The sequence below is a fragment of the Limulus polyphemus genome, unplaced genomic scaffold (assembly GCF_000517525.1).
Source record: "Limulus polyphemus unplaced genomic scaffold, Limulus_polyphemus-2.1.2 Scaffold7057, whole genome shotgun sequence".
In the NCBI taxonomy this organism is placed as follows: Eukaryota; Metazoa; Arthropoda; class Merostomata; order Xiphosura; family Limulidae; genus Limulus; species Limulus polyphemus.
The window spans coordinates 26,529-40,390 of NW_013672667.1; the positions used below are offsets into that span (position 1 = coordinate 26,529).

General features: G+C 31.3%; 1 protein-coding gene across 1 annotated transcript in view; it reads right to left on the reverse strand.

Moving 5' to 3' along the window:
* The window catches only part of LOC106474309 (plectin-like), a gene marked incomplete at its 5' end in the record, with an annotated part of 24,205 nt that extends 10,757 nt beyond the window's left edge, over nt 1-13,448 (reverse strand). The window contains 12 exons of the mRNA XM_022402628.1: nt 204-381; nt 2,392-2,506; nt 3,740-3,831; nt 5,389-5,658; nt 5,833-5,928; nt 6,362-6,466; nt 6,907-7,068; nt 9,865-9,942; nt 11,715-11,843; nt 12,081-12,285; nt 12,724-12,887; nt 13,355-13,448. Coding sequence (XP_022258336.1) covers nt 204-381; nt 2,392-2,506; nt 3,740-3,831; nt 5,389-5,658; nt 5,833-5,928; nt 6,362-6,466; nt 6,907-7,068; nt 9,865-9,942; nt 11,715-11,843; nt 12,081-12,285; nt 12,724-12,887; nt 13,355-13,448 — 1,688 coding nt within the window. The remainder of the gene's footprint in view (nt 1-203; nt 382-2,391; nt 2,507-3,739; nt 3,832-5,388; nt 5,659-5,832; nt 5,929-6,361; nt 6,467-6,906; nt 7,069-9,864; nt 9,943-11,714; nt 11,844-12,080; nt 12,286-12,723; nt 12,888-13,354) is intronic.
* Nucleotides 13,449-13,862: the final 414 nt, after the last annotated feature.

Genomic DNA, 13,862 nt, shown 5'->3' on the forward strand with positions numbered 1-13,862 from the left:
TTTTTTTTTTTTTTTTTTTTTGTGGGGGTGTGTGGGGGGGGGGGTATTTCAGCACTGAAAAATGTGTTACCTAAGCATTTTGATGATTGTGTCTGGGATGCAGTTACTTTCATGCCCTGCATTACATATGTTGAAAACCTCTACTTAGTAAGCTAGTATTTCCTAGCCATTTATTCCGTACATGTTACAGTAAAGAAAGTCACCTTCATCACCCTTCATTCTTTTCAGAAAGTCTTGGAACAACTTGTTGCAGTGATTGATCTCCTCCTGTAATCGCTTCAGGTCTGGATCATTGGTATCCTCTCCATCCACAAGCTTCTGCCCATCTTCATTCAGTGCCTTTTGGATGGATTCTCTCTGAGCTGGTTCCATGCTACGAAACTGTAAGAAAGTAGATTTTATGTTTTATTTAGCTAAGATAAGCAACTATAGTAATGTAATTTTTTTTATAAGCCAAGATGTATTATTACAATTTAAATGCCAAAAGCTGACAAAATATTGGAAAACCCATAGGCCTAAAAATTATAATAAAAACAAGGTAATTGTAGATTTATTTTCTACGTTACTCTTAATTTGCCCATCTTGGTTCGAAATCAGAAGTGTGTAAAAAAATCATTTCAGAGCTATCTTTTATCTCACACAGGCCATTGCTCAATAATCTTTTCATTCAGTGCCAGAACTCATCAAAAGGGCTGGAAGATGAGAGACAAGGGTTCTAGAAAATGTTATCAAGACACACTGTAGTGTGTCGTGCAGCCTAAACAACATGCTGCAGGACACACTGTGTGTTATTAACAGGAAGGATAGTTTAGCAATTTTCCACCTTTTCTATCTCAGACTGTGGTAATCCAAACTATCAAATATTTTCAATGGATGTGCTCTTACTTCACATACCAAATTTCAAGGCAATCCATTAAGAAATACCTGATATATAATATTTCCAATTTAGTTTGAATTTCTTTGTTTCTTTGCACCAAAAGTATAGAAACTTTATTTGATAGAAAAAAAAACACTTAACTATTATGGATTTTTTTCAAATTTGGTATACTGATAGATCTTTACAACCTACAATTAAGAGTCTCATTTGTTGTAAATATAAGCCATATATGCAAAGTTGTTCAACAAAAAGTCACATGAGTTATCGGTTTAACATTTTTACCACAGCTTCACCTAAGAGTAAAAATAGACCACTTTTAATTGTTTGTCATTTGGATTAAAGATGGCTGATTTAGAGCAGTAGAACTATAAGATGAAAGGATATGCAGATATATAAGTATTGGTTAGGCCAAGCAAACTAGATTAGCAGTTTGTAACTCAAGTTTTCAGAAGAATCATACGGGGGAACGCTTATTATTGATTATTGATTGCCAACCTTTCAGCACAAATTTACTAGATTTTATGAAATTATCCTAAGTAAAGAGCATTTAGCATCACATGATGTTAGCTTAAGCAATTAGCATAAATAATGATGCTTGATACAGCTGAACCAATTGCACGGGGGGTGATGACAAGAACATATTATGAGTAAGCTCAGGTCTATTTTGAAACATTATCAGAAAGCTTAGGTCTATTATTACACACTAGCTGGAGTATCCGTCCATTGGACAGATGAAATAAAAATTTGTTTGAAACAAAGAATAGGAAATTGTGCTTCTATTTTTTTTTCTTAGCATAATTAACATTAAAAGTGCAATGAAAATACATTAAGGTACAATACCGAAAATAAAGATATTCTGTTTTCAAGAATTCTGTCAATTTTATATAAAATTAGATGGGGATACAACCCCCCCACCCATGTCAGCTTGCGTCATTGTACAGTTTAAAGGAAATATGATTTGTTGTATGTTTTTACCACCACTTTATATTCTATTCTGCACTTTATTTATACTGTTGTCATTATCACCCACATTAAGAGTTTAAACAAATATCTAGGTAAACTAACTGATAATCTACAGTCGAAAACTGTGAACCAACAGGGTTAAGTTGTAGTGGTTTAAGAAAACATCTGAACTTTGTGTGACTAAGTCCACAGAATTAGTCTAGTGATATATTGATATAAATCCTGACCAGTTACTAACTTACTGTGGTAAAATAAGTCCACAGAATTAGTCTAGTGGTATATTGATATAAATCCTGACCAGTTACTAACTTACTGTGGTAAAACCCCAGGATTTAATGACTTGACTAAGTCCACAGAATTAGTCTAGTGATATATTGATATAAATCCTGACCAGTTACTAACTTACTGTGGTAAAATCCCAGGATTTAATGACTTGACTAAGTCTACAGAATTAGTCTAGTGGTATAATCCCAGGATTTAATGACTTGACTAAGTCCACAGAATGAGTCTAGTGGTATATTGATATAAATCCTAACCAGTTACTAACTTACTGTGGTAAAATCCCAGGATTTAATGACTCTCACTGTAGAGAAAATCATGTTCTGCTTCATTTTGTTCTGTTTCTTAGACCATAGTGCTAAGACGGAATCAAACTTCTTGTTCTGGCTGAAAAAGGATAAATTTATATTTCAGTAAAGCTATTCTTTTAACAGCACTGACATGAAAACAAGATAATATAACAATAGAGTACTGAGAGAGGAAACAGTAAGAGGTGCTTTTGGTAGTCCTGATACCAATCTATCTGTCAGCAAGTCAGTATGAACATTTGTAAGATGTGTTTATTGATATAGGGTGTATATTATGGGTATTGTATACATCATCAAAACTACTGAAAAACTCAGCAACTGTAACATCTTATGTTTGTGTATAGTGTGATGTCACATATATTCTTACATTCAGGATGCTGTGACATCTAATATACTCTTTGTTTGTCAAGAGCAACCAGGATTTGTGAACACCTTCAAGATTTTATCACTGAAACAGCAGGGTGGAGTAGTAGGTATGACAACTAAAGATCTAGTGATAGCATAACATGGTCATTGTGAACATTTTTTACATCTCTATGTATTCTGTCACATCACACCTTGTGCTTTCACATATGTCTTTCTTCCTCAGTTTCTCCATTAATAGTTTCCCTGAAGAAGTAAATGAGTTTGTACAATTAGGTTATCATGTGTGTTGCACTGATTAAAATTCATAGTAGGCCAAAATAAAAACAGCCCTTATGGGGATCTGTCCTTTTTAAGGTATGATTACAAATTGTAAGAGAAATTACAATCAACTGTAATGTTCATCTGGTAAACTAAACAATACTGACTACTAAAAATATATGTTTGGGAAATCAAATAACACTGAATTTAAACAAAACTTACTGAAATGTATCAATGACCGACTGTTTAACAGTACTGAGTATTCAGATTAATTTTTGGACATCAAATAATTTTGAATATTTAATACAATTCCATATATTTAATGATACCAATTCAGTAATCTTGAAAAGTAAAAAATATTAGTTACTTCAGATAATTTATGGAACTGTAACAACAGTAATAACTTAACATAATTATAATAACACTAAACATTAAACTTGATAACAAAATTCAATGAGAACACATGAAAATAACACCTATTATTTAGGGAAATCTTGGAAAAAAGAGAAAGATACAGATTACTATGTATACTATTCTGGAAATACAACAACAGTGAACATTAAATATACTTCTTTGGAAAGTACCAACTGTAATGTAAGATTTCCTGATATTCAAGTAAAGAAACCTAGAAGAATCTCTAAAAATAGATAATAGTTGTCAATACCTTCAATAAAAATGTTATATTTACCTCTGAGCCAGGTCTATTGCTTCAGGATTTGGAGGTGGGATCACAAAACATACCCCTGGAACCATCCCCTCAATTCCCGCAGAGTTAATAACCTAAGTACAAAATTAAGACATTTTAAAAACAAGATATGAAATGTTTCACATGTTCCTTATAGGAAATCGTACATAACAACAGTATGTATGTGTGTGCATGTATGTATTTATTCAGAGAATTGTGACTTAGAAGTTAGGCTTAAAGTAAGTTATAATCAGTACTAGTGTACCATCACAGCAAATTAAGTTCAATCTCCTGTTTGTATATTCTTTAAAATAAAGAATGAAACATAAATCTCTAAGCATGCATGTAGGTGTGTATCTATAATAATGTATACGTATTATTATTATTACTTCATTATTATATTATGTATGTGTATATATCATTTTCTACTGGTTTTGCTATTTCAAAGATCACTCTCTCTTCAGGATGTAATTTTACAAATAATCTATAATAAAAAAGTTCTAAGATCACTTTTTAACTAAACTTAAATAACCTCATTAAACATATACTTTTTGAAATGTACAAATGTAAAACAAAAATCCTTATATAGGTTAAATACAATGAAATATATAAAAAATAAATTAGTTTAGGCTTATCAATTATACTTGCCTTCTTTTATCACTTTTGTTTTGATTAAACTTAATTATATTTATACTTTCTCCTCCTGTTATTACAGAAAGGCTGTTTATACTCATAATCTTTAACAATTTAATACAATACCTTATTTTCCTATTAATACTTCGTAGTCACATTTTACAATTCCAACTAACCTTATTCAACTACTGTTATTTCTGCACTCTTACCTCTATTTATTTAAAGTGGCATCAAAACATTTATGAAATATGTTTTTATATATTAATCTTTTTTGTTTTATATTACATACATACATACATTTTATTTATTTACATGTACATTGTAATTAAGATAAGGAACAAGCATAGTAGTAAATTACTTTGAATGGTAAATAAATTACTGTCTTCAATATCGAATCAAAATATACAATCTTACTATTTCTGATAATAATTAATGAAGTTGATTAAATATAGCCTTCTTCTATATCAAAGTATCTACATGTATTTTAAAGTAACAATGTTCACTATTACAAAACTAAAACCTAATTCCTAAAAGAGATTGAGAGAGTCATCATTCTCCTGTTAGAAGTGAAAACTTTTTCTCTCAAGAAGTGCAGACATCAACTGATGACTGAACTTGGAGGGTAAGTGGCTTTTATCTGCTGCTGGCTACATGACAATAGCCAGAAGATTAAGTGGAACCAGATGGCAATAACCAGAAATGAATTAAGAGATAGAAGGAAGAAAATGCATCTATTTCATACCAATTCTACCATCTGTTAACACATAAAAGAAAGAGACTTCCAATATTTTAGGTGATTGTACTGTCTGCAAGTGGTATTTATCACTTTTCAAAATTTTATAAACAGGTTATGACAAGCATTAAAAAGTCATAAGCTGTAAATGTTAACTGCAAAATGATGCATGAATAACATGTACTTCTAAGTTTACAAAAACTTATTCAGATATGAAGTTACAGATAGGACAGTATCTACTAAATAGAATTATCTTAGTTTTCAAGAGATCTTGTATATGTCTTACATTTAGCTGGTTGTAAGAACAGACTGCTGTAACTTTCACTGGTCTTGGAAGAGGCTGTCGTCGCTGTTTGAGGGGAACTATCTCCTTGCTTTGGGCAGTGAGGGAGGCAACAATGTTCTTGTAATGCATCATATCCTCTCTGAGTTCTAACATCTGCTTCAGCAAACGTTCTCCTTCATTAACAGGGAATGTTTTACGACTAAAAACAGTGTTCAGACGTTCTTCTGTATGATGTAGCCACTGTTCACATTCTTTGGCTTCAGCAAAGAACTGTGGAAAGAAAACCAGCACGTGAGTTCATGAGCACAAGAGTACCAATGTATGGATGCTGCAAAGCTGAAGTAAACATTATCTTATGACTGAAAAAATAAATACTAATAAAATATGTGAGACAAGAAGCACCTGTTATGAAGATTACTTGATGAGCACAATGAAAGTTCTCACCTGGTGATATGCAGAGGCATTCTTCAAATGTTCTTCTAAACAAATGGTGAGTTGAAGAAGCCAAGACCACTGAGAATGCATTGCTGCCAAGTAGGCCTGAAATGTACAGCTATTAGTTTGCCTTCACAAGAACAAACAAGTTCCATTTCATATTAAAAGGTTCAACGTACTGTGTCTTGCTAAATTTATATATAATAAACCAGGCAACAGTGCTTGTATCTATTTATATAATGTTAATTTCCTTCTAATGGATATAATCTTAATTAAGTCAACTTCATTCTGTTTGCAGAACAAACTGTAGTATGACTTTAAATTTTAAAACTAATTTTAACCTAAATTTCAGAACCTCAGTTGTCAACTTTTAACGTTTATTTCTAATGATACTGACACGGTTCTTACCTAGATATTCTATAGTGCCTCAATGTTAAGTCTGTGTGGTTCTAACACTAAAAATCAGGTTATTTTTACCTTTGATGGGCACAATACAGATAGATAGAGTGTTTTTTTTTTTAAAAACAACCAAACTTACCTCGATACATTCTACAGCAGGATGTTTTTGAAGTTGTAGGCTCTGTCCTTTGTCTGTGACTATATTAAACTGAATTTCCCTTTTTTCAAGATCAGAAGTCAAAGTCTATAAACAATATTTCAAGTTTTACTATACCTGAAAAAGTCTATATAATGAATAAATATTCAAGTCTTCATTATATTTTATCCAACATTTATCATTTTAAACAAAAAACCCTCAGATATCAAACTAGAAATATTTTTAGGGTTTAAGTTACTACTTATTTATCTAAATTACATCATATTTTTATATTATTTCACCTACATAAAAACTGTGACAAGTAATGAATTATCAGTCACTGTATTACTACTATAATGACATCAAATCTGAGCTCGTTTTAACTAAACAGCTATCAATGTATTCATCAGCTTAATAAGTATTTCACTATGCTAATGTAAAACTACAATTAAATAATATTCAAAGGTATAAATGGAATTACTTATCCAAAAACAGATATTTAATTATAGCTCTTATGTGAAGAAGCTTCAGAGTTATGATACACTTACTTCTTGGTACTGCTCTAACTCAACAATATTCAGTGTTTTGGAACTCCAATCTCGAGTGACTTCAATCTCCTCTTTTCTGTTCATCCATGCTATCTCACTTGTTGCAGACTGAACAAAGTCTAACAATGTTTCCAGGTTTGTCAGTCGTTTATTTGACAACACCTATAGTAAAATACCATTACAGTAACAGAATGTTGGATAACACCTAAAGTGAAACACCAGTAATATAATATGAAAACTGGAGAACGCTTACAGTGAAACATCAGTAACATAATATAAAATGTTTGATAACAACATTAATGTAAGATATGGGATAACATTTCCAGTTAAACACCAGTAATATCAGAATATCATTAACATAATATTAAATATTTTTTCATATGTTGAGCAGTAGGAATAAAGTCACAGCCTTGTGAGCCATGTAGAAGAATAGCTGACTGATTATGTAGAGCATTTTGAACATGCTCTGTAATATTTGAACTCAAACAACAAATTGTAGAGCCCACATAGCTACTGCTACTTCTTGGACATGTAAATTTATAGATTGTGTAGGAGCACTGCATTTTTGTAACACTGTTGTTAAATTTGAAGTAATTACTTAAACGAAACATTGGTTTAAAAAACAATTCTAAGTTGCATTTGAGGATAAAGTTTACAATTCAAATAGTTCTTGATCTTTTTTTTCATAATTCTAAAGCATGTTTCCCTGTATACAGTAAAATACTATAAACTCTCCTTTTATTTGTAGTAAGTTTGTCAATTGTAGAAGTATATAAAGCCTCTAAGTACCGTACTTCTTAATAACATTATCAATCAAACAGAGAGGAAAACTGTTTCTTGAAAGAAATTATTTATAAAAATCACTTATAAAGCTCCAAGTATTAAAATGTGAATTAAATTCCCTTTGAACTCAAGAGGTATGAAACTATCAAAGTGAAATATTTACTTTCAATACATTAACTATTTTAGTATCCAAGAATGGTAGAATTGATACTGTTTGTTCTTTGGTAGTAAGTTGAATACTAACATGTCAACTATTTAAGTAGTTTTGAAACTTGTGTACACCAGATTTATTTTAAAAATAACAAATGAGGGCTCTACAGTTTGTTGTTTGATCTCATGGATTAAAGAGCGTGTCCAATATGCTTCATATAATCAGTCTGCTATTCTTCAACATGACTTACAAGACTGTGAATTTATTTTTGACACCCAAAATTGCATCATTCTGGGAAGCAGATTGAATGAAAAGATATTAAGAACTAAAAAAAGTTTATGGATTCACAACTTACATCCAAAATATTCAATAACACCTGCAGCAAAACCCTAGTAATATAACATGAAATGTTTGATAACACCTGCAGTGAAAACCAGTAATATAATGTGAAATAGTTCATAATATCAGCAATATAATACTAACTTTTGGATACACCTATAGTGAAATACTGGTAAAATAACATGAAATTTTGAATAACTCCTGCAGCAAAACCCTAGTAATATAATGCAAAATGTTGGATAACATTTACAATGATACATCAGTAATACCTACAATGAAATACCACTAATGTGGCACACTAAAACTAACCACACTTTTGTTATAATCTCTACAACAAAACACATTTCAGATGGTATAATAGCACAGGTTATGAACCTCTAAAACACAGTAGCACAATGTATGTTGGGAAAAATAAAACATGATAAAAGTTTGAGAAAATATTAACACCATCTGAATACTGCAGGTCAGGTGGTGTAAGTTACTAAATCTGAAGTACACTACCTATACAGAAGTCATACTGAAGTTTGTGGTGGAACCTGACACTCAAGACACCATAAAACTCTTGGTCAGGTGGTGTAAGTTACTAAATCTGTTGTACACTACCTATACAGAAGTCATACTGAAGTTTGTGGTAGAATCTGACACCATAAAACTCTTGGTCAGGTGGTGTAAGTTACTATATCTGTAGTACACTACCTATACAGAAGTCATACTGAAGTTTGTGGTGGAACCTGACACACAAGACACCATAAAACTCTTGGTCAGGTGGTGTAAGTTACTATATCTGTAGTACACTACCTATACAGAAGTCATACTGAAGTTTCTGGTGGAACCTGACACTCAAGACACCATAAAACTCTTGGTCAGGTGTTGTAGTTTGGATGTAGTTGTAGAAAAGTTTCAAGACCCCTATGCTGTTAGCAACCACCTTGAAACATACTAAATTTGTTGGATAATATGTAGCAGGGAATGTTACTGTAACACTACTGCTTTCAACTTTCATTACACCTTTTGGATAAAATAGTATATAATATGAATACATAGTAAAAATTTCATGATATCTATCATATTCTAATAGCAATAGATACTAATATCATCATCACATTCTTTAGAATCTATGAATAATATATTATATATATATATGAACATATAATGATAGCCAAGAATTTTAATAACAATACATTTTTAGAATGTAAAAGTAATCTATGATAGTGATATAATCCAATCCAACAGATTCTAATAACAAAACAATGTAATAACATTTACCAACTCTATCAGAGATGAGATAAATAACACCTACGAAGAAATTATAAATGTCTAAATACAGAGACACCTTTAGTTGACAATACTGAACATAGCATATTTTTATAAATATATAGCATTACAGTTCTTTCATCTTTAACAAAACGTATTAGATAATTCACAACAATGCAATCCAATAACCCAAGTCTTTCAGATAGTAGACCTTCTTCTTCAGAATTCATCCCTAAAGAGGGAAAGTCCACCTTCCAAAACTGCTTGGGACATTAGGTTTTTTGCTTACTTCTGTAAAATGTATTTACCACAAATTTTTTGTAAAGCAAAATGGAGTCTAACTTGTAGTAACTCTATGAAGCCAAGATTTTACGTAACACACATTGTAGAGAAAGCAACATATCATTTACACATCTGAAGATAATACTTACAACAAGTTCTGAGTAGCTCTTTTCTAGTTTAGTAAACAGTCTACAATATAAGTCTTGTTCATCACCTTTGAACTGGTTCTAAAGATAAAAAAGGTTTCAAAAAAATAAAAAACTACATACTTTGACATGCAAGTAACATGAAGCAGGCTGAATTTCCACAGCTAAAACTCAACTTAATCTCATGCCAGTCTTCAAACTTAGCAAGCTTCACCATAAAATACATATTTTTGTTTAACTTGTCATGCAATATGACTTGAATCCAGTCTATTAATAATCCATAAAGTCCTGTAAATCAAGCCTGACAGTTTTATTCATTCAGAAATATATCTTCATACTTTTGTACCCAGTCACAGATAGCAAACTTTCTGGAAAACTAACAATTAGCCACAGATCAATAGATTAACAACAGGTAAAACCTAAAACATCTAATATGCTTCTTTATGTACCTCATGCAAACTAAATAACTATAAGGATGACTTTACAAAACAAAATAAAACTGGTCACTCAGATGTATATAAGTTACATAACATTTCCTTAATAATTCAGAACTGTAAAGAATGGTAACCATGCTATATGACTAACTAAATAAATAAGGTATTATCTATTTTCAAAGTCTGTTCCTAACATTTTAACACATTCTTTTGGGTTATGACAAAGGGATTGAGAAAATGTTGACTTGGTTTACGTGGTTGCCATGAGAATGTGAAATTATATAGTTCATTACATGTCATGTTAAAACATATGACAGGGCCAAATAAAAAAGATAAACAAAATTAAAATGAGGTTATGCTACTTAAAACTAAGTTAAAGCCAAAGTTACATACTTTCAAACCCAATGTTTACTGTTCTGTGAGGATGTTTCACAAGATACAACATGCATTCTCACATATTGCTTATATTTTGGAGATTGTCTTTCAGAGTAAATATTACATTTTTTTTTTCTTTCTTAGAGGAACGTGAGATATGGATAATTCCACAGATCTTTGAACTGCAAGTTCACCAGTAGCATCTGCCTTTCTCTGGCAAAAGCTCTGTCTGAAACCACTCCCTAATTGAATCCACAGCAATGACCTCAACCATAAAGTGTAAGTAAATTGTGGTTTTGATAAGGAGCTTTCTGACCCATAAAGTTACTGCAGTAAAGCTAGACACATTTCCTGGTACTGTTAACAAAAAATAACCAAATATTTGAAGTTAACACACAAATAAAGACTTTCCAAGCTTCCAGCTACATCTAGAAATTCAAGAATGTTTTTATATGAAAGATAGCTAAAGGAATTATAATTATAATAATCCCATTTGGCAACATATACATCCTAATAAAGTCCAGTGGACTTTTGTGCTTGTCTTGGAAACTGATTTTTATGTATAGTGGAGTATCTATACAAAGTCTATCAAGATGCATGGTCTACGAATGATCTCACCATCCTTCGCAGAAGTTTGTTACACTTAAAATTGGTGTGACAGGCAATAGTGCATAATCATGGCCATTATAATAAGCATTATTGATGATGGTGGAAGTAGTTTCAAGGGCAGCTTGGGATCTGGAACATTTTTTAACACAATGTGGTTAACCTCAGTACAGCATGTAATGATACAATGATATTAATTAATATAACTTCTAATATTATAATCATTTAAATGGTAAAATAACAATGATTTAGTTATTACTATATGAAACTTACAATGATGTTAGTTATTACAGCATGAAAACTGCAATGATGTAAGTTAATGTTACATATAAAATGACAACAGTTAGTTAATAAAATGTTAAAATTACAGTGATGTTATTTATTACAGCTAGAGTGATGTTAGTTCCCCTCATAATGTTCAAGTTAACGCAACCTTACCTTTCTTGTTCCACATTGGTCAATGTTCTTGTGGAACTGGTCAATAATTTGATGTTCAGTCCTGTAGTTTTCTAACAATACCTTCACATTTGGAAGGTCATTCCCATACTCTGCAGTATAAAGGAATTTCTGAAAACAAGGAGACCATTTATTGAGCAATTATTTTAAGTTTTTACGGCTATTTTTTTTTTACACAAACATAGTTCAGTATAAAACTGTAACACAATTTTGTTTGAAATATTCTATGTTTACTAACTGTTAAAAATGTTTCTTTGTTAAAAATTTGAAAAAACAATTTACAGTTTTGAAAGTTAATCTTCTCTTAGTTGTTTCTAGTAAACACAAGTTTCAATTACAAACCCTTACCAATTTCCCATTCACCCAGTCCAAACATTCTTGTAAAAACCTGAAAGCATCATCTGTGTCAACTAGATGTTTCTCAGGCTCAATGTATTGTTGTTTTGTCATCTGACGTTCTTCAGTCTTGAAAGTCCTACATGATAGAGGATTCAGTAGTCTAGATGTAAAACTCAGTCGGATATTAACCCATCTCTGATGGATATTCTGCACCCTAGTGAAGAGATCAAGTAATAACCATTGTATAATCAAATCTTATTATTAAATCTTCATGCATACTTTACCATAACCAGCAGAAATTGTAACAGTTTTAGGTATCACAAGACATGAGATTCACAATGGCTGACAAGCACTACAAACTAACCCAACTACAAAAAAACAACTTTTTATGTCAAATTATTTTTAATCAGGCCAATTATTTCTTGGGGTATTTTTTTATTGAAACTCAAATATCAAAACCAAAATTTAAGAACATCCATTTCAAAGATTTCCAGTACTGAAATTTTTAAGAGTTAATTTTATTTAATTTTCCTGAATTTCAAGAATCTATGTAAGCCCTGTTGAAAAATATTTACATATATATATATATATTTAGACTGATGCTTAAAAACTTCTAACTTAATAATTAATAAGGCCAGGAATAGGTGTTTACCTTTTGTATAGTTCCTGGGTTTGATGATATCCTTCATGTCGAAGCGACTCTGCATCTTGAAATATTGTTTGGATGTTTTTCTCTAAGGCTTTCAGCTCTGCCTCAGTCTGGTCACAGATGTAAAGAGCATCTGTGGGATGAAGTCGATGTACTCGCTTCTCTTCCTGTAAAACAAACAAATCATTTAAAGGGTTACCTTTTCAATGTTGGAGAATCATTGAACTTCATAACTGTTTTTTGTTTACCTAACTTCTAACACTGTAAATAATTAGGTTTATTACTGCCACCAGAGGGCTATAAGTAACTAAAAAACTCATTAAGATCTTTTAAGTTCTCAGCCACTTTAATAATAACATATCTAAAATATATCTGAACACTATCCAGAGATTTCCCCCAAAAACAAAACTTCAACATATTGTTTAGCTTAAATAATTTTCTTGATCCTTCAACTTAATGATTGGATAATTTTAAAACCATGTTACAAGCTCTTCATCGTGACTAATTCAACAATGAATCGTGAAACTTTACTTGAGCTAATCTCCTGTCTAAATCCCTTAGGTTTCCATCTCACACATGTTCTCCACCAAAGTAAAAACAAGCACTTTGAAACTGAGTTATCAGAAACACTTACCTCAGCTATTCTTTTGTCTATATCATTTAGCTTTTTATCACACTGCTTAGCTTCTCTGTGAAGCTTTTCAGCAAGTTTTTGAAGTTTTTCTAATCTGAAAACAGATAAGTAGCTGGTTTACATAACAAACTTGACTTAGTCTCCTATCACTTATCCTTCAAAATAATCAAATTTCAGCTGTTTATTCTACTAAATGATGATAAGATATTTTTTTCATATTTTTTAATTTTCTTTCGGTTTCTCTCTATATTGAATACTTTAACATTTTAAAAATTCATTTTCTGTTACCCAGTACAGCTTATAAAACACAAGCACCTGCTACAACCTGCTTTATTCCCAGTACAGCTTACATAATACATGTACCTGTTACAACCTGCTTTATTCCCAGTACAGCTTACATAATACATGTACCTGTTACAACCTGCTTTATTCCCAGTACAGCTAACAAAACACATGTACCTGTTACAACCTGCTTTATTCCCAGTACAGCTTACATAATACATGTACC